Here is a 22,912-nt window from a genome sequence, read left to right on the forward strand (position 1 = left end):
CACACCCGGTCTCTCAGGTACCTGAAAGTATCCATCTTTGACTGGCCGACATCGGTTGGCATACCCAAGTAGCGCTCATTTAGCGACTCATTCTGAACATTCAGAGTTGACTTGATGCTCTCTCTTAGCTGTTGTGGACATCCCTTACTAAAAAATATTGACGATTTATCATGATTGATATAGTTCAGAAGGTTGCCATCAGCCTGCGATGAGATGAATCACCAGCTTAAAAACTTTCCCTCTCGCTAGGGTTCTCGTCCTCTCGGTGGCGCTTCTGCCGCTGTTGAGATCTTCTTCCCTGATCCCGTCCTGTGTCGCCTCTTCCTGCTCGGATCGATTACGGGGTGATCTGTGCATCGCTACCCGATCTTGGCGGGGGAAGGCAGTCCAGCGGGGGTCTAGGGTTAGGTCAAGGCCCGGCGAGAAAGTTTCTTCGGGCGAGGGAATAAAGATGGCAGCAAAAGCTTCTGGATCGGGAGACCAAGAGGATCTGGAGGCAATGATGAGGGAGTTGGGCCTCTCGGAGGAGGACCTAGATGATGTGGTGGTAGATCAAAAAACTCTACAGCCAGAAGCTACGAGGTGGATGGCGATTGCTAGGGTTCACACGGAAAAACCTATAGTCAGTTTTGGTTTTACAAGAACATGAGATCAGCACGGGATCTGGCGCAGAGGGTCAATATACAGCCCCTTGAGGACAATCTCTACACTCTGCAATTCTCGTGCCTTGGAGACTGGGAAAGAGTGATGCTGGAAGGTCCATGGAACTTTCGAGGTGATGCGGTGATCTTGGCAGAGTATGATAGCTTCACTAAGCCATCATCTATCAGACTGGACTTGCTGGAGATATGGGCACAAATACATGATTTTCCAGATGGCTATGTCTCACAGATACCTTCCTTGGCGGCGAAGTTGGGCGAGCTAGTCTATGCCGAAACAGCTTCCCATGATTTTGAAGGAAACTTCTTTAGGGTCCGTGTAAAGGTGGATGTCACCAAGCCACTGAGAAACGTCGTATCGCTTAAGATCGGTGAGAAGCGACTGATTTTTAGGGTCAAATATGAGAGGTTGCCCAACTGGTGTGCAGTTTGTGGAAAGCTAGGTCATCAGTTTAAGGAACATGGGGATGGCGTCCACCCTCCTGCAGCGCTGGTATTCAAGAATTTGAAGACCACGTGGTTCAGAGGTGCAAGATCGGGTCCGGGCGAGGCGAAGAGTAAAACTAAGCCAATTGTACGCAAGGCTCCAACAAAGACTGGGCAGTATTCTGGGGGTAGCGGTGGTCATGATGCTGACATGGAGGAGGTGGAAGGAAACAGGAAACGAACCCAGGCAGATCCATCTACAATGGCTCGTTCTCATGTGACCAACACGGGTGGTGGAGGGAGGGGCGGAGTGCTGGCTCTGCCTCCGCCGCAGGTACCGTTGAGTCCGCCGCCAAAACAAGACCCGAAGCGGACCAAATTTGATCAAACACTGGAGAAGTTCAACCAGGGAAAGGGAAATAGCGACAGGATCGACAACACATCAAATGCATCATCGGCGGACTCCCAGGCGGAGTTCTGCCGGGCACAATGAGTATCCTTAGCTGGAACTGCCGCGGCGCGGGCAAAGCCGCTACAGTTCGGGAAATCCGCGAGCTAGTGCGGAAATTTGCCCCCACCCTTCTTTGTATTGTTGAAACTCAAATTGATAGAGTTAGGGTGGAAAATCTAGCAAGTTCGTTTGGCTTCGATAACGCTTTTGCTGTAAGCAGTCAGGGCCGTAGTGGGGGCCTTGGAATTTTTTGGAATAATCCAATAAAAGTCGAGATTTTGGGGTACTCTGTGTATCACGTAGATTGTAAAATTGATGAGCCGGGGACTGATTCTTGGAGAGCTACTTGTTTTTATGGAGAAGCACAAACACATATACACCATCAGACTTGGGACACAATGAAAGGCATTGCAAGTTTGAGCGAGCTCCCTTGGGTATGCTTCGGGGATTTCAATGAGGTGCTACGTCCGAAAGAACAAGAAGGTATTGGAGAACGTAGTAATGCCCAAATACAGGGGTTCCACGAGGTGGTTGATGTCTGCATGTTGGAGGATTTGGGCTATCAAGGAAATTTTTGGACGTTTGAGAAAAAGGTCACGGGAGGGAGTTTCACTCGGGTCCGTCTCGATCGGGCGTTGGCATCGGTTGATTGGATTTCGAGGTTTCCCGCAGCATCAGTTAAGCACCTCACAGCCGCTTCATCATACCATGTCCCGATTCTCATCAGTATGACCGAGGAGAAGGTGCAACCGACCCCAAAACCACCATTCCGATATGAGGTGATGTGGGAGACTCATGAGTCGTGGAAGGAAACAATGCAACAGTGTTGGGGAGGAGCTGCACCTGCGCTGAGTCTTGTAGATTTACAGGACAAACTTAAGAAGGTTGCATCCAACCTCGGCAAATGAAATAGAGATACATTTGGCAGCGTTAGGAAGGAGATCAAGTGGTTGACGGCCGAACTTGAACGGCTCCGAAGCGAACCGGGTAGAATAGGACCGTCACACTTGGAGATCAAGCTTAATGATAAGCTGGTAGAGCTCTACCACCGAGAGGAGTTAATGTGGCGCCAAAGATCGGGGATTGAATGGCTGGCATCAGGAGACAAAAACACCAGGTTCGTCCACTTGCGTGCAAGCATGAGAAGGAAAAGGAACATGATTAAAGCCTTGGCAAACTCGCTGGGAGTTCAGGTGCAGGACTCGGCGGAATTAAGAGAGATGGTCACCGCTTTTTACAGAAACTTGTACACAACGGAGGGGGTGACAGACATGGACCGTGTGCTCCAACATGTTCCCAGGAAAGTAACGCCACAGATGAATGAGATGCTAACGGCTCCATATACAAAAGATGAGGTGAAGAAGGCACTCTTCCAGATGGGCCCTACAAAATCACCGGGACCGGATGGTTTCCCAGCTCAGTTTTATCAGAGGCACTGGGATATATGTGGTGACGAAGTGACGGAAGCAGTCTTTCGTATAATCAGAGGGGAGGAAAGTGCGGCGTGTGTTAATGATACAGTACTTGTGCTTATTCCCAAGGTGATGAACCCCACTCTCCTTACCCAATTTCGGCCTATCAGTTTATGCAATGTCATTTACAAAATTGCCTCTAAGGTTGTTGCAAATAGGTTGAAAATTATCTTGCCTGACATCATATCAGAGGAGCAGTCCGCTTTTGTTCCAGGCCGGCTTATAACTGACAATATTATTTGTGCTTACGAGTGCTTACATTTTATGAAGAGGAGCAGGTCTAGGTCAAATAGCCATTGTGCTCTGAAATTGGACATGATGAAAGCATATGACAGAGTGGAATGGGCGTATCTCAAAGCAATGATGATCAAGTTTGGTTTTGCTCAGCAGTGGGTGGACATTATCATGAGTATGATCAGTTCAGTCTCATTCTCAGTTTTATTTAATGGAGAGAAACTTGAGTCTTTTACACCATCACGAGGTATTCGACAGAGAGATCCGATATCCCCCTACCTCTTCTTGATAGCAGCAGAGGGCCTTTCGTGCCTACTTAAAACCAGTTCTCAGTCATCTGTGTTGGGTGGGATCAAGGTGGCAGCTTCAGCTTCGGCCGTAAACCACCTCCTATTCGCGGATGATAGCCTGTTGTTGTTCAAGTCGAGTAATGAAGGGGCTGTAGCGGTTTCAAACCTATTGGATGTTTATTGTAAGGCTTCAGGGCAGAAAATATTAGTGGGCTGTCTTGTTAACTGGGCCGTCCTGTCACAAATTTGACAGTACCTCCTCGCCCACGACCGACGACCGGCGCGCCCTTATGATTGCTTCCTCCCCTCCACTTCGCTCCTCCCGCCCGGTCTCCGCCTCCGCGTCCACCCCAGCATTATCTCATATCCCCGTCTCCGGTGACCGCGGGCATGGCGGCGGCGACCGAGGTCTACTCGCCGACGCCGGCGGCGGAGCACCGGGGGCAGGCGGCGTGGTGGGCGGTGGTGGGGTGGCTCGCGCTCCTCCTGCAGGTCCTTCTCCGGGTCATCCGCGGCGCGCCCTCCTCCCTGGGGAAGCTCCTCAGGTCCCTCGGCCTCCGCCACCCCATCCTCTCCGCCGCCCCCGCCGTGGCCTTCGTGCAGCTCCCCTCCAAGGCCCCCGCCGACGACTTGCCGCCCCTGTCCCCGCCGCCTGGGCGGCTCACGGTACGGGCCCATGTGTTGCCGCGCGAAAGGGTAGTAGTCTGCTATGTTAGGGAACTAGGGATCACCGTGGTGGTTGGGGTTTATGAGGTTAGTGGTTAACTGCAGCTAAACCAGCTGTGGTTCTAGAACTGGATTGCTATCTGCAGACAGGAGTGTCGAGCAAGGTTCATTCTGAGTATGATTTCTTAGGCATGATTAACAGAATAACACTATGCATATCTTAATTAAGCAGAATGGCATGCTATGAATGTTTGTTTATTAGTTGTTTTATATCAAGTCTTCTTTTTTCTTTTTGCGAATGATATCAAGTCTTCTTGGGTGAGCTTCCTTTCTGACTGCATAATATATACACTATTTTGGGGGTGTATCTTCAGGTAGTGTTGGACTTGGATGAAACATTAATCTGTGCATACGAGTCATCGAGCCTTCCTGCCACCGTGCGCACCCAGGCGGTCGAAGCAGGGTTGCATTGCTTTGACATGGAGTGCGTATCATCCGACAAGGCAAGCATGTGACCATCTTTCGCCCCTTTTCCTATGATATTGTTGTTAAGTTCTCACTTTCTCAAGAAGGTACTTATGGGAATTTCTATTCTTGGTGTAAAAGGATGCCAAAGGCAGACAGAGGGTGAATCATGTAACTGTCTTTGAGCGTCCTGGTTTGCACGAGTTTTTGCAGAAAACTAGTGAATTTGCCGATCTTATACTCTTCACCGCTGGTCTGGAAGGTTTGTCCTGTCCAACATTCATTTTGCTCTCCATCAAGAGCCCTGTATCTAACTGATCTGCGCTTCCCCCAGGATATGCAAAGCCTTTGGTTGACAGGATAGATGCTCACAATAGGTTCTGTCGCCGTCTCTACAGACCATCAACTGTTACTACGTAAGTTTGTCATTAACATCTCTATAAGCTGTAAATGATGGACTCTTTGTTCCTGACTTTATATAGAGGATAATTCTCGTGCTCGCTGAAATAGTGAAGTGCCACCCTGACTGATTTTAGTGGGAGGCCTTTGCAAGTAGTAACTTAAATATCACAAGTGCTTGTACAAGGTACTTAGGTACACCATAACACGGTGGCATTCCATTCATGCTAGTGGAATTTTTGCATTTCTTTTGATTTGGTGTCATCTACAACTTCTATCCACCTTTATTATTGTGTTGTGTAAATTGGAGGTACACCACCAGTATGTGCATATCCAAGATTGAAACATGTCTCTTTTTTTCTCAGAAGCGGTTGAAACCGTTTCTTCTTTTAGAATCAGTTTCTTAGAAAAATGCCACTAAGGGTTAGTCCTGGTTGGTAGAGTTTTCTTCTTTCTTGTAGAATGGATTGAACCAGATCTATGAGGGCACATTTGCACTGGACTGTTTCCCAACACAAGCACTCATGGTATTATTTTTTGTTTTATAGTACCTTTGCCTGATGTTATCTTGTTTATGTCCACTTTATGGGAAACCGGTTATTGTACCGTATGTTCCTGCCAACTTCTATATGCTGTTGATCCTAGTCTGTTCATAGTCCTGTTTATGAAATCAAGCTTTCTGCTGCATTAGTTGAGCTGGTTCAGTTTTCTAATGCTGGCATGCTACCATTTTCAGGGAATACAGAGACCATGTGAAGGATCTTTCTTGTTTGTCCAAAGATTTCCGTAGAATTGTACTTGTTGATAACAATCCATATAGTTTCCTACTACAGCCATTGAATGGGATACCGTGCCTTACGTTTTCAGCTGGACAGCCCATGGATGATCAGGTAAAGTGGAACTGTTGATAAAATCGTTCTTCGGTTCTAAATTTAAAATCACCATCGTTATTGATCCAATTATGTTTGAAACATTTTAGCTTATGAGAGTGATATTTCCGCTTCTCAAGCGCCTTTCTCTCCAAAATGATGTGAGACCGGCATTGCATGACGCGTTTCACATGCCAGAGTGGTTTCAAAGAAATGGGATCCCACAAATTGACCAGGCAATGTAAGTTTTGCAGCAACTCTGCAACTGAATTGGATTAGTAGGTGAAAGCTCAAAAGCTAGCTGTTCTTCTTCTGGGGGGGGGGGGGGGGGGGGGGTATACTTGTACAGTTATATTCGTTTAGGTCCTTCCATACGAGCCATTGTTCAACATGGAGTAACCCTGCCCGCAGAGAAGAAAGATGTATACTAAGCTCTGGCAGACATTTTTTCTGTAATGAAGCTTAATTTATCATTGTATAGCACTTTTTGGTTGCTGAAAGTTCAGACAACCTTGCTGATGGTTTTACGTGTACGAGGGAGTAAACTGCAAAACATGGTCAGGGTTCTTCATCAATGATTAAATTATCATTCTATAGCACTTTTTGGTTGCTGAAGAAAGTCGCTTGGTGAAGTTACAATGCGTCTCATTCCGCTTTTACTTGGAGTAACTTCTAATTTATTGCAGAACTCACATCACATGTCTGTAAACCTTCCCCTGTATGCTTGAGTAGCTGAGTTCAGTCGTTATCCTGCTTCTGCCCAGTCTTTCAAGAGCTTAGCGGCACCGCGACAAAGAATCAGTAGCATGGCAACTAAGCCTGCGCCTATTGAAACTTGGAATTCAACTTTGAACTGAATATCAAAACCCTCCAAAGACACACATACCTCCAATCCAAACAAGCTTCCAGTGCTAAAGATAGGGCCCAGGACTGCCTAAACCAAACTTGATTTTGCTATATTATGAATTAGAAGTACATCAGAGTAGTATTTTAAAAAGGTCCATCAGAGTAAACGCCAGCTGTACAGGCAGGAACCTTTTCTCATATTTACATGAATGAGCAGGTATGTATTCACCTAGCAAAGCAGGCCAAGGATTGCCTGGCAAAAAAGAAGGCACACAAACAAAAACCCAGTTGCAAAAGGAAGAAAAGAAACATGTCGTTTCATGATCCGGGGAACTGCGAAAATGTCCCCTCCATGTGAAGAACGGTCTTTGATTGGCAGCTCAACGATACTTGTGTGAAAACCATCGATGCCGCAACGCTTCCCTGGCTGTTGGTCTCTTTCTGGGGTTGATTTGCAGCAGGCAGGACAGGAAATCAACAAACTTGGAGTCGGGGCATCGCAAGTGGCGCCGCAAGGAGGATTTCTCTGGTATCAAATACTCCAGCTGACCCGTCTCCTAGAATAGGAAGAGAAATGGAGTTGGAAAAATGAATGCCATGTTCTAAATAACACTTGTGTGGTGATCAAAGTTTAAAAAACACTAGGCATTCATTGTGCGTTTTGCCACTGCCTTGTGCTTTTCTGACCAAAGCGCAAACTTAAGCACAATTATGTGCACATTAAGCGCTAGGCGTTTTGGTATCACCTAGAGCATAGGCACACCTTTTTTTAACTATGGTGGTGATACCAGTGGAAGTGCCATAGAACAGCTGAAGTCCTTATGGAAAGATCTTTGCAGTGATGACAAAGAAGTTTCTTTCTCAAGATTATGTACAGGGATGGCGTTCACCAAATTGGCATACTCAATGTACCTGAGGGAACTAGATCCCAAAGAATAAAAACCAACCAACATGGGTACCCTTGAACAGCTGCAAACCACATTGGCCAACTACTAAAACACAATTCCTCCAGTAACAGAAGGCAACAGTTTTTCCAATTAGTGTCTTGTTGGTAATGTTATTTGTGGAAAGTATTTCAGTTGTTGACTTCATTTCTTCACAACTCAAGATGTTGTACAGGGCATAATATTTTTTCAAGTGTCGGCACAACAAAATTTAAAATAAAACTGCACTGTAAATAATCTTCTATGGCAGCATACTTGTGCACAATACTGTCATTTGCATTTACCATGCCAAGCATGTGGGACACAAAGAGGTCCCTAAGACAGAGACTGGTCTTCTTTCAAATGATATGCAGAAACCCAAGGATTACAATGAAAAACAACACCTAATTTTGCTTCAACTTAAGTGTGCATGCAAACTAAATTAGGCTCATATTATGTCGTGCACATCGTCATCAAACAAAGACTGGAAAAAGGTACAGTAACAAAATAATATTGGTTTTCTTAAACACACTTGGAAGTATGTGTGATGGGAACTTATGATATTTGAAAAGACAGGCACAAACCGAAAAAAGTAAACAAGCATGTACCTCGTTCTTGTGGAAAAGGTCGTACTCTTCTGTAAAGTACTTCGGAGTCTCCTGTCCCAACGCAAGCATCTGCGTGTCAATTGGGCCAATTGTTCCAATCATCCGAGCAAGAATTGTTGACACCGCTTCATTAGGAAAGAGCACCTGTAACATGTAGCCAGCATCCTCAGTCTCTACTTCGCTAGAAATAGAAGAACATGGCTATTACTCCCTCCGTTCCCAAATATAAGTCTCTTTAGAGATTTCAATAAGTGACAACATACGGAGCAAAATGAGTGAATCTACACTCTAAACTATGTCTACATGCATCCGTATGTTGTAATCCATTTGAAATTTCTAAAAAGACTTATATTTAGGAACGGAGGGAGTAGATCAGACAGATGTAATTCTACCACTACCAGACATCACATTAACTCCTCAACTTTACTCTGGAAGGTGTGCTAATGCTCTGGTTTTATTTTTCTAGTGTTTTGAACAAAGATTCTAGACACATTATCTTCAGTTCGTACCAGATCAAACAGGTAGTTCTGTCGTATGTGCAATGTTACTAGAAGGTTCTGCTTTGCTTACATTGTACTCCCTCTGTAGTGATCTAAACGGTCTTATATTTGTTTACAGAGGGAGTAGTATTCTGCAGAAATATACGGTCCTCCTGTTCAACTTAAGACCAAAAAACAGGTCCTACTCAACTTGTGAAGGGCGGAAGAGCTATAAAATTCAAGCATGTTGCAGACTTGCAGTCTTGGAATGAAGTGAGTGGTTAAACAAGCACCAAACACTAGCCCCAACAGGACAAAAAAAATCGAGATTGAAGAGGACAAATATCCATTTAGTTGTAGATAAACTCTGGTGTATATTTGGCTGTGATTGGCTTAAACCGTAGTAGATAAAATGTATGTTGATGCGCCTCACAGATGTCATGCAAACCAAACAGAAATGGAAATTTATAAGTCAACATGTAAACTTACTTCACCAGAGTACAGTTCGGCGAATATACATCCAAGAGACCAAATGTCAATCCTCTGGTCATATGGAAGACCCAAAATAATCTCAGGAGCACGGTAAGAACGTGACTGGACGTATAGGCTTAAGTTATCTGTCAAGAAGCAACTGCTTCCAAGATCAATAACCTTGACTTCACATCTGCTGTAGCTCTTCATAAGGATGTTCTCTGGTTTCAGGTCACAGTGAACTATATTTAAATCATGCAAATACACCAAAGCTTCTAAGCACTGTCGAGCTATAGCCTGAAAATGAAGGGAAGGTCTCCTGTTTCAGTAGGTATTTTATATTTTCAAGAGATAAACTAATTATGCTTAAAGTACATTCCAGACTTCGCAAAAATATCACAGAGAAATGAGGAACAAAAGAACCGCAACATAGATATGGTGCTACTAATTGCAAGTCAGAAGATACACAATAAGGTTACACAGAGTGCTTTGGTAGCAGAACAGAAGGAGATACTCTCAGAAAAAAGAAGTAATAATCAGATACCTGTATTCTGGGCAATGAAAAGTAGACCTCATCACTGGACTCCTGGTTATACTTCTGAAACTCATATAGATTTGCCCGTAGCAATTCGGTTACAATGAAAAGATGTTCCTGTTGATTGTTTCAGCTGTCAGCATTATGCGGCGTCAAAAATGAAAAAGAATGCTGGGATTGATATTTAACAGGCCAATGAACAGCTCATAAGTGTTAAGATTTGGAAGAATATGATCTTTTTTCTTTTTTTAAAGCAATTTGACTCTTCATTGTAAGGTATGGTGTAAAAGCAAGCCAACGGTTTGTATCCCCGTATCAGTACCTGATAGTAGAAAAAATCATATAGGCGCAATATATGATGTGCATCTGCCGGATCATGTTTATTTACAAACTTAAGGAGCTTTATCTCATCCAAACTCTGATCAAAGAAATCCTTGTCATTTTTAATTATTTTAAGGCAGACATCCATTCCTGTGCGAAGATCATGTGCCTGTACGACCCTGCTGAATGCAGCGGAACCAAGATATTCAGTGATGCGATATCTTCCGGCAACAACTGAATCTACCACAATAGGAAAATCTTTGTTTTCCTCAAAGCCAGTCCTGCGGGAGAATCCTATCACATGAGCATACAAGTATATCCAAATAATTATTTGGCAGAAATAAATAGAAAAGGTATTGGATAGTGAACCTGTTCTTCCGGTGGAAAATCCTCAACTCAAATTCCTCATATTCTTGATGAAAAATAGAGCTTGCAAGATCAATCTCCGTTTTCGGACCTTCATCGATACTATGAGCAGCATTTTGAACATTTGTATCCGCTGGCCCGAAGTCCTCCATCCCATAAATATCTTCAGGAATACTAATCTCAGGAAAAGGGTGCACGCTGTAACTATCCTTTAGAAATTCCTTGTCATCGACAATTTTGTCATCTGTTATAAGGTCAATATTTAGTTCATCGTTTACTCTGAAGTCATGGTTAAACCTATGGTCTGAAAGAGATAAATAAAGTCAGAATGGAACCAACTAGTACACAGGCAAAAATAAATAAATTCACTCCATATGAGGACAACGAATTTTGGAATTACAAAGGCACGCAAATCTGGATCAACCAGAAAAACTACATCAGATCAACCAGCAAAGTTACATCATAATTCAAGTTTGTTCTGGGTTCGTAATTCAAGCATATACCAATCTTATAGAACTGCGACAATCCGGTGCTAGTACAAAATATAATCTCTTCAGAAAATAGTCCAATCACAGAGTGAATCGTTTCAAGCTTGTTAAAGCGAAACATGGCAGATGATCCTGAGAAATATGGAAGAGGGCAGAAGCACTTACTGTTAGCAGCATTTGCGTCTTCAGACAAGTACGGACTGAGCACCTGAAGCTCCTTCTCCAGCGCACTGAGATCAAACTCCTGGTCATCTCCACTCCTGGAATCCACTAACGGACCGCCCTTGAGTGTGGCATCGTCATTCACATTGCGCCTGAACTGGTGCGCGTCTGCACCGCACTCATCAAGCACCTCCGTCAGGTCGTCCATGATCTGATACCTCCCGTACACAGCAGACCAAGAATCCCTCGCAAACTCCCGACCATTCTTGTGCTCCATTTCGCCGTGGCAACAACTGCAGGGCGGTGACGTATACGCCTCTGCATTGCTCTTGCTGCGCTCGTGGCGTCGGCTGCTGTCGTCGCCAATCTCGCCGACGTCGGGGTCAACAATGAACTTGTCCTCCTCGTCGCCGTCGCCGTCGCCGCTCTTACCGCTGATCTCCGGCTCGCGGTGGAACAGGAGGTCGTCGTAGAGCCAGTTCTCGCCGAAGAAGAGGTCGGTGGTGTCGTACTCGCGCGCGGTGCCGAACTCCGACGCCTCCGACGGCGCGCGTGGCGGCGACCACACCCCGTACGGATTCAGCAGCCCTGATCTCCAAGCGAAACGGCCAAACGGAAACAGAAGCGACAAAATTCGGATCAGAATTCAGAACTCGAGCAAAAGCACACGCGCGAGCTTGAAGCATATGCGTTTCTCGTTGACGCGCGGAGATCGAGATTCACAGCGCGAGTCAGTCAGTCACACGCCCCGCTCGCTCTCGGGAGGCCGCGCGCGCCGATGACCAGGTGGGTTCAACATACTGGGGAAGAAAAACTAGTGGACTGCGTCTCGTGCAAGCACGCAGTGTACCTGAAGGCGTGGAGGTCGTGCTGAGGAAGGCGTCGGAGGAGGAGCTGGAGGCGGGGCTGGCGAGCGCGGCCCCGGCCCCGTCGGAGGCGTAGTAGGAGGCGCCGAGACGCAGCGGCGGGAGGCGGGGGTCGTCGGAGTCGGCGGATTCGTCGCCGCGCCTCCCCGCGAGGACGCCGTGCCGCAGCGCGAGGCCGTGGCCGGCGTCGGCGGGGAACCCCATCCCCACGACGCCGACGGCCTCCTCCGCGCCGCGCGCCATGGCCAGCGAATCACTCGTGCGCCCGCCGCTGACCCTGCGCCGCCACGGCCACCATTTGAAGCCAAGCGAAGCGAGGCGAGGCGAGCGGGTACCGCGGCACGCGACGCGACTGCGACGAGAGCGAAGCAAAGCACCGAGAGACTGGACAGCACTAGCAGGACAGGGGCGAGGCCGCACGGGATCCAACCAACACGCCCGCACACGACAGCGCCTTCTCGGGGCGGGCCGTCCCGCTGGCAGGCGGGGCCCGCGGGCCAGCGTGTCGATGTCGGCGTCGGCCCGGGGCCGCTGTCGACGGGCGCCCGCGGTGGGTGGTCTGATGCGCGCGCGCGGCAGGATGATAGGGTGGCCTGCGATCCGACGTGGAGGGAGCGGGGCCGTCATTATTTGTCAGTCGCTGTTGCGCTGGACGCCGCCCCCCTCGCCCCGCTGGGGAGGGATCCGGATCCTCTGCGCTTCTTCGCTCGTGACGGACACGGCGGATCGGCCGATCTACCATTCCTAGCGCTGCTGCCAGCGTCCAGCGGCAACGACGTCAGATCTATCTGCCTGCCGTGGTAGGCCAGGCCGGCCTTCCCTTCGCACCTTTCCCGAACCCGCGGCCCTACCGTTGGAACCGCACCTGCTCCGGCTTTAGCGAGCAGCTGAGGAGAGCATAATTGCGTCCTCGCCGGGCCGGAGCCCGGATCGGCCGTGCAATCGTGCAGTGACTGGTTACTGAATGGATCAATGAGTGATGCTGCTGCTGCATAATTGCGTGATGTTCTGGACTCTGGTTTGGTAGACGAGCGTTACGGGCTACAGCTCGCAGTGGGGCGCGGGGGTTTTGTGCGATCGAAGAAAGAAAATGCTACAGTGCAAAACGGGCCACTGGAAGATGGATGGATGGATGAACAAATCCTCTGCGACTTGTTTGTTTATTACCACCTGAAAAACATGGCGGGCGCTTCTTTCTTTAGTCTCGTCGGATTAGGCGTACCGTCCAGTAAAAACGACGTCGCACTGGAGACCTCCTTGTCATGGCAGTTCGGGGGCTGACTAGGAGTATGGTAGGGTAAAAACAAGAGAAAAGTGCTTAAAGTTAGTAGTACTCTACCTCGTAAAAGGCAAAGATTGCGTTCGTGCTGTTTGTACGCTTAATGATTGTGTTCACAGCGAGTCGCGGATGTGATCTTAATTCACGACCGCTGGAAAAGCGATTTAGTATAAAAAAGAAGACCGTCCCAGCGAGCGGTTCATTTTTTTTTCGAAACGGAAGCGAGCGGTTCATGACCTCTTCAAGATCTGGTGATAACGCCAGCAAATACTGGCCTCATTTATGCCCCCCTTTATCTTTATTACAGTAGTGAAAGGGGAGCAAAGCTTGGTCTGTTTACTTTACTTTACCATCTTTATTACGTGACTTGAACACTCTGATCTCCAGCCTCCAGGTATTGCAACTAATACTACTACTACTACTTGGGCAAATTATTTATGCTCAAATCTCTATTCTTAACTGATTAAAGTTTGGGGAATGCTGTTTTTGAGCTCGCCAGACCTGTCACCTATTACATCCCCACTGGTCGGTCCAGCCCGCCTTTAATATGTTCTCTAAACTTTATTAGTTTGGACTTTGGAATGATAAAGCCGAATGCGCTGTCTAAACAAACCGCTTTCTCTTTCGATTTTCTTCTCCGCTAGAAAACGGCGGTAGCTGAAGCTTAAGTGTAAAGGCAACATGATTAGTCAGCGAAATGGGAGGAATGCCACACAACCTCCAATGATTTCGGAAGCAATGGCCCCAAGAGCAGTGGGGTTTAAACCCACGAACAAGCACATGAGACCAGGCAAACTCTGAAAATTATACTGTGATGACAAGCTGCAGGTTACCCTGACCCCGTTTTGGCATGTAGCCGAAACTTTCAGTATCAGACAGCAACACAGCAGCGTGCCCTCAGACAATCTGGTGCACTACCTACTGCAAATAGAACGGCACACATAGGGCAGCACTATATAAAAGTTGCGGCTACATGGCGCCCCCCTCTTGTCCCTTTCCCCCGGCAATATGCCGTTTTGGTACAGTTGAAAGCAAGGCTGCACTAACAGTCAGTGGCCTACTAGGCATGCATATCTAGCTCTTAACCACCAATACAGTACAGACGATTCCATCAAAGCCAACAAAGTGTATCTGAGGGGGAAACAACAAAATATTGTACAACACTTAGCATCAGGTACAGCAAAAGGAGATATCATCAGGCAGGAGCGGTTGGTGCATCATTCGGTGCGTGCGTGCTCCTCGCCTCGGCGATACCGGGAAAGCTACTTACACGAGTAAGCCAATCAGGGGGGGAGCCTATCTAATTAAATTTCCGCCAAAATAATCATCAGAGAAGGAAAGAGGGTCTATGCTTAGTGGGCCAATGACCGGACTTACGTGACCGGGACAAGAGCGCCAGCTACAAGCCTGTGATTTCACTCATTTCCCATCTTTACAGATCCATCCTTGATAAGCCTTATGCTTAGGCTATTGAAACGTCCTCTCGAATAATGCCGCGAAGCCTTTCGCCAGTCCGTGCCGGTTTTCATCATTGCTACAAACTCTTCAAAGCTAATTTTGCCATCCTGCAGAAACAATCAAAGCAGATGTTAAGTATCGTGAGGGATACAATCTGAAGGCTGGACCCTCCTTTTGGCAAAAGTGCAAATGAACCTCCACCTTGTCGGTGTCAACTTCTTGCAATATGTCCTTCACCACTTCCGTGATATCTACCGCCCCATCCTCCGCCAGGGCCTCCTGAAGCTCCTCAGGCTCAATAAAACCATCGCCATCCTTGTCGAAAAACAGGAAGGCCCGCCGAAGGTGCTCATCATTTGCCATCCTTTGTAGATGAAGTGAGACAGCCAAAAATTCACCATAATCTAGTGCTCCTCTACCATTTGTATCCACCTAGTATCCAACCAAAAAAGATCAGATATGCAAATCTTCATCATTTTGTTCCCGTAAACTACACAAGTCAAACCATTTGGAATACTTAATTCTCAAGTTGACTTTGACGTCACATGCAATAGTGGTATACTCTTCTTATGGACCTTATGCGACCCCCCCAAAAAAATATGGTAAATGATAAAGAATTAGCAGGTACATTTGAGTTCTATATGTTCAATCTGTATAAATCAATACTTCAGAAAAATGTTAGCCATGAGGCTCTAGAACTCATCTGTTATAAACAACATATTAAGTGAGTAGAACAGAAATGTCCATACTGGAAATGAAAGTGCAGGTTTATTATATCCTTTATCCCTTATTGCTACTCCCTCCGTTCCAAAATAGATGACTCAACTTTATACTAACTTTAAAACAAAGTTAGTATAAAGTTGGGTCGTCTATTTTGGAACGGAGGGAGTACTTTTCAAGGTCCCAAGAACTAAACTGATTCAAAAAGGGACCAACATTTACAATACTTCTACCCATCTGGTACAAAAAAATGTCAATATATTTTACTGCATTTCCGGTTGATTGAGCAATAGAACTATGTATCAGACATAATTTTTTGCAGAAATAGCGCCATTCAGTTTGGACTGTGATCAAAGATAGAGGCTCAGTTAATCTAACTGAACATTTTAACAAGCAAGCAAAACCCTGTATATTACTTACAGCTTCTATTAACATTTGCACTTCAGATTCTGCAAGGTGAGAACCAAATTTTGCGATCCCGCTCTTCAACTCTTCATATGAGACTATACCGTCATTATCAGTATCCATCACTTTGAACATCTCCTTTATGTCCTCAACTTCTTCAGCCGACAAGTGGTCAGCAATGACCTAGTCAAATAAATTTCGTCAGTACAACATATTTTTGATGTAAATTTGAGAGAGATATTCAGTATCAAAGGGGAGAAAATCGATTAACGGGAAAACAAAATTCAAACCCTTAAAGCTCTTCTTTTGAATCTGTTCATCCTTGAAAACTGCTTCAGCCTTGACTTTACAATGTCTCCAAGAGGAACATTTGGAGCTTTCTTGGCATTTTGAAGCCATGTATGCTCTGTGACAACAGAAATCAAGAATATATATAAACATCAGACTATGTCAAAAAAGACTTAAGAAAAACGAGATGCACGGTAACGTAAAGTCGATTAAATGTGTGGATAACTGGTGGATTATGGAGACTTGGATAGTCGGTTCAACAGGCATCCCGCAATTGTAAGAAGGAACAAATGTAGCTTAAATATTAGAACATGAAGCAGCAAAATGAAGAAATGGCTTTGTCTATTTTGCTAAAATATTAGGCACATACTAACTCAGTATAGTACAAAATCAACATAATGCTGTCCATGTCTTGGATAATCGACAAGCTTCTTTTTTATTGCTTTTATTTTGAGAATCTCAACACACTCCATGTAATAGCCATCTACAGCTTGCAACTGTGTTTCATGCCAGACATCAACGGTGTATCTCAAGTTTACAGCCACATTTAAAATCTACTTCCTCAATCCTCATTTTACTCTCGGCACCTTCGCCCGTCAGATTTCTACTTATGTTTACTTTTGGATTCAGCATTGCTCAGTATATTACATCCAGATTACAGAAGGCAATAATATGCTACCAGAAAATATAGCGAGGCAACTACCAGAGCAAGGATTCAAAGTGGATCCTGCATAACTTTTACTACAAGTGTTAGGCAGGGGGTCCTTCAAATTGATCTGAGTATTAGATCCAATGTGACAACAGATTTACCGCATAGCCAAAATAAACTACATAACATGACATCAGGATATGGTTGGTAGATACTTATGTGCAAAAATGGAGAACTATCCAAAACCAGGCAGACTGGTCCAGTGATCTTCTAGCTATCAGATTACACATTGCAAATTGAAAAACAGAACATGAAAGGGGGTTCAGGCTGAAGTTTAAAGCAGCACCAAACAGTAGGAACTTACACAAATTTGATGTTTTGGGAACTTTGAGGATATTGAAACTAACATAACACAGTGCCGGTTTGAAAGCACTACCACTATGTACATCTTACCAAGAACTTGCTTTGCCGTTAGCCTGATTTTCGGGTCAGGCTGAAGCATCTGCCGAACTAGATCTTTAGCATTATCAGAAACATGGGGCCAGGGTTCTCTCTTAAAATCTATATTTCCCCGAAGGATAGCTTGTGCCACTCCTTGTTCAGTCTCTGCAATATAGCATGGTAAGACCGCGCGAAAGCAAAGCTGAAGGATAAAAGGTTCTCGCAAAGATAAGGCAAAGTACCAGCCCAAAATGGAGGAACACCACATAACAATATATACAAGATAACGCCAGCACTCCAAATGTCTATTTCAGGTCCATAGTTTCTCTTCAGCACTTCAGGAGCCATATAGTAGGGACTTCCCACAATTTCAGAGAACTTCTCACCTAAACAATTGCATAATGCCATCATATTATGTACGGTACAAAATGTTAAAACAACTATATGTATAATAGACATTTCACAGGGAATAATTAAAGGAGTGCGACAGATAGCAAAGTAAATCATCGAAGTTCCAGTTGACTCGAATTACAAACATAAAAAGTGATATTTGAGGCTTTCTTGACATAAAGAGGCATTACAAATCCAACAGCGTCGTATAAGGAAAGGCACATTACACATTTTCAGATGGCTTATCTATTAGTACATTCTTCCTACAAGGACACGTGTTTTCAAGCCTATAAAGATGCTATGTTGATTAACACCAAAGGCCAGATTGGTAATAAGATGTGTTGCCTAAAACCATTTGGGATGCCTATAATCAACAGCGAACAAATCAACAAGAAACAGATAGACCACTTTCTTTTTGTGAAGCAAGTTAAATGTATGAAGCTACGGCAACGGCAAGATATAAGCCCACAAGTTACAACTGTTTGGTGGCTCCATACATACATTAAAATCAAGTGGAGTCAATTCTTAGTGATTGAAACAAACAAACAAACCAAGTAAGCAAGATCAGTATGGCAACAAAGACTAGGTGCTTGTAAGTATTTATGGCATGAAGGACAAGTGACACACGAGCAAGGGTGAGAATTCCACAATAAACTCAATAAGGTTAAAGCTGCGGGATGTGAAATGTTTCATAACAGGAAATCAACAAGATAAATATGGTATAGAACCGAGCATAGATTTACAGCACATTGATGATTCAAGTAGTTCAAGACTTAATTACTTTTTCAACAAGAGGGTAAGAGATATGGAACAGAAATGGACAAATGGTGCCTATTGAGTGAGAGCAAGCAATATAAATGGGCACAACTGTGTGAAACTGTTATCAGTATTGTTTCAAAGTTCACTGTGGCATATTTTTCATGATCAGTATGACTTCTTATAAATAATAACCAATACTACTGCCGCCAAATGAGCTGCTTATACATAACGATAAGTCAACTAACAGCTACGTATAGATGAAGATAGGCCACCTGATGCCTTACTATTTCCCAAAATAATTGAGCTCAGGTCGAACATGGTATCAGCATTCAGATACCAAGACTTGGTATGGAGTATGGACTACAAGCAAAACGACATTGTACACTATTTTTGGCAACAGCAATGTGCCGTCTGATCCCACTAATGATTCCCAAATCCTAAAAATAGCAGTCACCCATGAACCAGCAAGTCAACCTAGCACCTAAGATTCCAGTATCTGGACTAGCAGCACAATCTGCAAGAGGCAACTATATCAAGAGACATACTACCGAGTACTGACATACCACCAACTTGCTGCGAAAGAAAGAATACATCTAAAAAGTCCTACCAAAAGAGAACCACCAAAATCTAGTTCTAGTCAGATTACGCAAGCACGGAAATAGCACTCAGCTACAGTACCGAGCACTACCAAAAATTCCACCCAGAAACGGCCACCAACCCACGGATCACGCGCTTAGACAGAGAAAAAAAACGCCCAAAAGTGCAGCGACCAGTTCGTCCGAATCACGGTGGATCTCGGCGGCTCACCGGGCTTGAAGAAGATGGAGAGGCCGAAGTCGATGGCCTTGAGCGGGGAGTTCTCCTTCTTGTTGGCGAAGAGGAAGTTCTCTGGCTTGAGGTCGCGGTGGATGACGCCGTGGTGGTGGCAGAGCTGCACGACCTCGACGATGGTGCGCGTGACGGCGGCGGCGGCGCGCTCCGTGTAGTGGCCCCGCGCGACGATGCGGTCGAAGAGCTCCCCGCCCTCGCAGAGCTCCATGACGAGGTGCACGGCGCCGTCGTCCTCGCAGGCCTCCCGCAGCGTGACGATGCTGGCGCTGCGGGGCAGGTGGCGCATGATGGCCACCTCCCGGCGCACGTCCTCCACGTCGACGGGCGTGCGCAGCTTGCGCTTGGAGATGGACTTGCAGGCGAGCAGCTCCTTGGATCCCCGGTCCATGCACAGGTACGTGACCCCGAACTCGCCGCGCCCCAGCTCCCGGTCCAGCGCGTACTTGCCGTCGATCCCGCCGCTCACGTCGCGGCCCTCCTCGCCGAGCACCGACAGCCGCTTCTTCTCCCCGCCGGCGCCGGCGCCGCCCCCGCCCCCGCCTCCCCCCGCGCCGCCGCCGCCGCCGTTGCGCGCCTGGTGGGGCTTCCTCTTCCCGGCGGAGGCGGGGAAGTGCGACGACGAGACGTCCTCCCGCGCCGCGGCCGCCGGGGAGCGGCAGCAGTTGCCCATGGCCGCGCGAGATCGGGGGTGGGCCCGCTAGGGTTCGTACGGCATTGGGCGCCGCGCGGGTGGGGGAGGAGAGAGAGAGATGGACTGGCTGCTGTGTGCTGTGCCGAGGGACAGAGAAGAGAGGGGGGCTAGCTAGCTAGAGAGGAGAGACAGAGCGGTACTAGTCTTTGGAGCAGTGGAGAGGGACGAGACCTGTGTCGTCGGGTAACGGTATGGAGGAGCCGTGGGGGACGGGGCGCGGGGGACGCGTAGCCGCGAGGAGGGAGGACAGGGGTGGGAACATTCCCACATGTGATGATGGTTTGGTGAGCCCGATGGGTCGCTGGGCAGCGGGCCCGAGGGCGGGGTCGGGGCCTCTGCGGGGAGTTCGGGGGTGGCGGGGCCCACGGTCGTCGGCAGTTTGACCGGATTCAGCGACCGGGGTTTTGTTTCGACGGCCGGCCGTGGACGGAGGAATCTGGCGAGATAAAAACCAGCCCGGTTCTAATGGGAGTATCATAACTAGTATCATGCATGTTAAGTAGGCAATTTTGATGATGTGATATAGAATTAAATGAAGAAAGAGATAGTTGGGTATCATACAATGATACCGTATCATAATAAATGCAATGCTACTATGTGTCATGCATGACAATGAATAAAGTCATCTATGATACTAGTACATGATACTATGTATTAGGGAGGTAGTATCACACATTAGTACCATATGCATGATACTAACTTATGATACTATCCATTACAAACAGCCTTAGACCATCTCCACCGCGCGACCCAAAACGTTCGGTTATCTCCGTTTGGAGTTAAACGTACAAATGAGACGACCCAACGCGCAACCCATCCGTAAAAAAAGTCCATTTCTTATCCGTCCCACCTCATCGTGGACTCAAATTTGAGCTGGGTTTGCATCCAAAGCGGACACAAGCGGACGCTTTCTGGGTCGTCCTCGTCCGGCAGTGTCCTTTGTGCATGTGACCCTGGCCCGCCTGTCATCTTCTCTCCTCTTCACTCACGTGGCCCACCTACCATCCTCTCTCTCCATATTTTCCTCCTCCCCATGCCGGTGCACACCACTGTGCTGCAGCCGTGGGCGAGCGCGGCGCGTGCCGGAGCGCGAGCGCGGGAGAGCGGGGTGCGGCGCCGCTGCGAGCTGGAGGCGCGCGCCCAGGAGGCGTCGTGCGCGAGCGCGGCGGCGCGTCGCCGGGTGACGGGGCGCGGCGGCGGGCGTGGAGAGGGAAGGCGGGGCGGGCCGGCGGCTGCGGGGGAGGGCGGCGAGCTCGCGCGGCTGCAGGCGCGGGCAAGCGCGCGACGGCAGGGGGCGAGCGCACGCGGGCGGCGACGGCAGGGCGAGGCAGGCTCGAGCGGCCGGGGCGAGGAGGCGGGGCACGACCCGACGGCGCAGCGGGCGGGGGCAGGGGCCCGACGCGGGCGTGGCGTGGAGGCGGGGCGCGGCGCAGGCGGGGCGAGCGCCGGCCGGCATACCACAGTGGGGAACGGGCGGAGTCAGAGCGCGAGCTCGCGGGCGGTTGAGACGTGCGGCCGAGACAGATAGTTTGGGGTTGGTTGGTGCGTTGGGCGTCTCCAACTATATCCGGACGTGTATGTCCGTTTTGCCACCCATTTCCACCCCAAACGAACAGATTCCGGACGAAACGGACATCCGTTTACGGTCATGCGGTGGAGTTGGCCTTAGCCATTGTTTAGTGATTTTATTAATCTGATGACGATGAAAGATGCTGTCAGAAAGTTTTCTTAAAACCCCGGTATTACGCGATTGCATCAGCCCGTGCAACAAGGAATCGGGATATAATCTGCGACCAGGCGTTAATTAAAGGGGAAATTTGAAGGACGTGATGCTTGTGGTTATTAAATCCTGAATGTCATCAGAATCTACGATATGGATGCTGCTTGGTACCTTTGTTCCGTTATTATCAATGATAGTGGAATCTACCTCAAAAAAAAAATAACAGTGGAATCGGGCTCTGTGTCGCTTGGAAAAAAAAAATCTTGAACGCAGGAATGAAAAAACATGCAACAGAATAAACAGAAATACTGCCGCAAAAAAAGAATAAACAGAAATACAAATACAAGAAAACAAAGGAGATGATTAGACTGCGCATAAAAGATGAATTTGTTGTATGAGTGGTGTGATGTAAAGGTAAAAGCTCCACGCAAAACAAAAAAGAAAGGTAAAAGCTATGTCAAATGGTTTTTTTCATTCAACATTGAGGCTATGTTTCACTATCATCATGATAATAGAACAATAGAGTACAAGATATTCATATCCCCTCGCCTTCACCAATTCTCCGCCCTCTCTCTCCCTATGGAGTGCATGTAATCATTGTCATCGGTTGTGGCACTCCTTTCTCCTATGGATCTACGTCTCCTTCCCGCCATCACATTCAGCAACCTCGGGGTACCACCTCTTGTCCTCCTCTCTTGTATACCTCCTCTCGGCTCGACGGTGACGACGGCCTCACGTGCAAGCCTACTGACCTCTTCCTCTGGATCCAATGGCTAGCTCAACCTTAATGGCAACAACAAGCTTCCCTCATTGGCGGCGCCGAGCTCTCCTCTTTAGGTCGCAACGCAATGTCAGTGTGTGGCTAGGGTGACCGTGGAGGTAGCGAGGTGTTGTAGCAAGACTGCGAATACGTGTGTAGGCATGTACAAGGTTGTGGGCTCTTGTGATCAAAGGTTGTAGCACCACTAACTCGCTATATTGGCCTAATCACCATAATAACTCCCAATATAGCGGTAAACACACAGATTGACACTTTAACAGAGTGGTAATATGCATTATGATTGCCAAAAATTAGGGGGCTTACTCAAAAAATGACCTTGTAGCCTCCAAACATGGAGGTTGTGAAGACTTCACTTGAAGCTCGCTCAAAACCCAATAGCTAGCACGGGAGGGAACTTTCATCTTCTTCCTCCTCGTGCCACGGCCGGTTTTTGAAGTAGCATGTGTCCCGTACACGCACCACTGCACACGGATAATCACCGGCAAGGGGAGGGGGACTGCTAAC

The 22,912-nt window shown here is 47.3% G+C and overlaps 3 protein-coding genes across 4 annotated transcripts; 1 reads left to right on the plus strand and 2 right to left on the minus strand.

The window, feature by feature from the left end:
- The first annotated feature begins 3,819 nt into the window (after nt 1-3,819).
- LOC123059667 (CTD nuclear envelope phosphatase 1 homolog) lies at nt 3,820-6,530 on the plus strand. The gene is made up of 6 exons (XM_044482178.1): nt 3,820-4,198; nt 4,573-4,701; nt 4,805-4,925; nt 4,998-5,079; nt 5,799-5,952; nt 6,042-6,530. The coding sequence occupies exons 1-6, from the start codon at nt 3,923-3,925 to the stop codon at nt 6,174-6,176; spliced, it is 897 nt and encodes a 298-aa protein (XP_044338113.1). The 5' UTR covers nt 3,820-3,922; the 3' UTR covers nt 6,177-6,530.
- A 332-nt stretch (nt 6,531-6,862) lies between these two features.
- On the minus strand, nt 6,863-12,419 carry LOC123059639 (DYRK-family kinase pom1). 2 transcript variants are annotated; one of them, XM_044482162.1, is made up of 8 exons: nt 11,981-12,419; nt 11,134-11,718; nt 10,484-10,724; nt 10,116-10,395; nt 9,803-9,910; nt 9,277-9,555; nt 8,309-8,452; nt 6,863-7,334 (listed from the first exon to the last, which is right to left on the minus strand). In XM_044482162.1, the coding sequence occupies exons 1-8, from the start codon at nt 12,237-12,239 to the stop codon at nt 7,158-7,160; spliced, it is 2,073 nt and encodes a 690-aa protein (XP_044338097.1). In that variant the 5' UTR covers nt 12,240-12,419; the 3' UTR covers nt 6,863-7,157. The 2 variants fall into 2 exon arrangements, with proteins under 2 accessions (XP_044338097.1, XP_044338091.1); XM_044482156.1 differs by having other exon boundaries at nt 10,484-10,784; nt 11,981-12,415.
- A 1,967-nt stretch (nt 12,420-14,386) lies between these two features.
- LOC100192187 (calcium-dependent protein kinase 16) lies at nt 14,387-20,030 on the minus strand. The gene is made up of 7 exons (XM_044482171.1): nt 19,193-20,030; nt 17,479-17,622; nt 17,249-17,401; nt 16,149-16,264; nt 15,874-16,041; nt 14,935-15,165; nt 14,387-14,840 (listed from the first exon to the last, which is right to left on the minus strand). The coding sequence occupies exons 1-7, from the start codon at nt 19,884-19,886 to the stop codon at nt 14,691-14,693; spliced, it is 1,656 nt and encodes a 551-aa protein (XP_044338106.1). The 5' UTR covers nt 19,887-20,030; the 3' UTR covers nt 14,387-14,690.
- Between the last annotated feature and the right edge of the window lie 2,882 nt (nt 20,031-22,912).

This window comes from Triticum aestivum, chromosome 1A (genome assembly GCF_018294505.1).
Source record: "Triticum aestivum cultivar Chinese Spring chromosome 1A, IWGSC CS RefSeq v2.1, whole genome shotgun sequence".
NCBI lineage: Eukaryota > Viridiplantae > Streptophyta > Magnoliopsida > Poales > Poaceae > Triticum > Triticum aestivum.

Excerpts from the sequence above, each read along its gene's own strand:
- LOC123059667 (XM_044482178.1), top strand. The coding sequence starts at position 3,923 with ATGGCGGCGGCGACCGAGGTCTACTCGCCGACGCCGGCGGCGGAGCAC. Across the intron at positions 4,199-4,572 it reads CGCCGCCTGGGCGGCTCACG|GTAGTGTTGGACTTGGATGA; the intron begins GTACGGGCCCAT and ends GTGTATCTTCAG. Across the intron at positions 4,702-4,804 it reads AGTGCGTATCATCCGACAAG|GATGCCAAAGGCAGACAGAG; the intron begins GCAAGCATGTGA and ends TTGGTGTAAAAG.
- LOC123059639 (XM_044482156.1), bottom strand. The coding sequence starts at position 12,239 with ATGGCGCGCGGCGCGGAGGAGGCCGTCGGCGTCGTGGGGATGGGGTTC. Across the intron at positions 11,719-11,980 it reads CACGACCTCCACGCCTTCAG|GGCTGCTGAATCCGTACGGG; the intron begins GTACACTGCGTG and ends CTTGGAGATCAG. Across the intron at positions 10,785-11,133 it reads AGACGCAAATGCTGCTAACA|ACCATAGGTTTAACCATGAC; the intron begins GTAAGTGCTTCT and ends TATCTCTTTCAG.
- LOC100192187 (XM_044482171.1), bottom strand. The coding sequence starts at position 19,886 with ATGGGCAACTGCTGCCGCTCCCCGGCGGCCGCGGCGCGGGAGGACGTC. Across the intron at positions 17,623-19,192 it reads CTCCATCTTCTTCAAGCCCG|GTGAGAAGTTCTCTGAAATT; the intron begins GTGAGCCGCCGA and ends GCAATTGTTTAG. Across the intron at positions 16,042-16,148 it reads TCAAAAGAAGAGCTTTAAGG|GTCATTGCTGACCACTTGTC; the intron begins GTTTGAATTTTG and ends TTATTTGACTAG.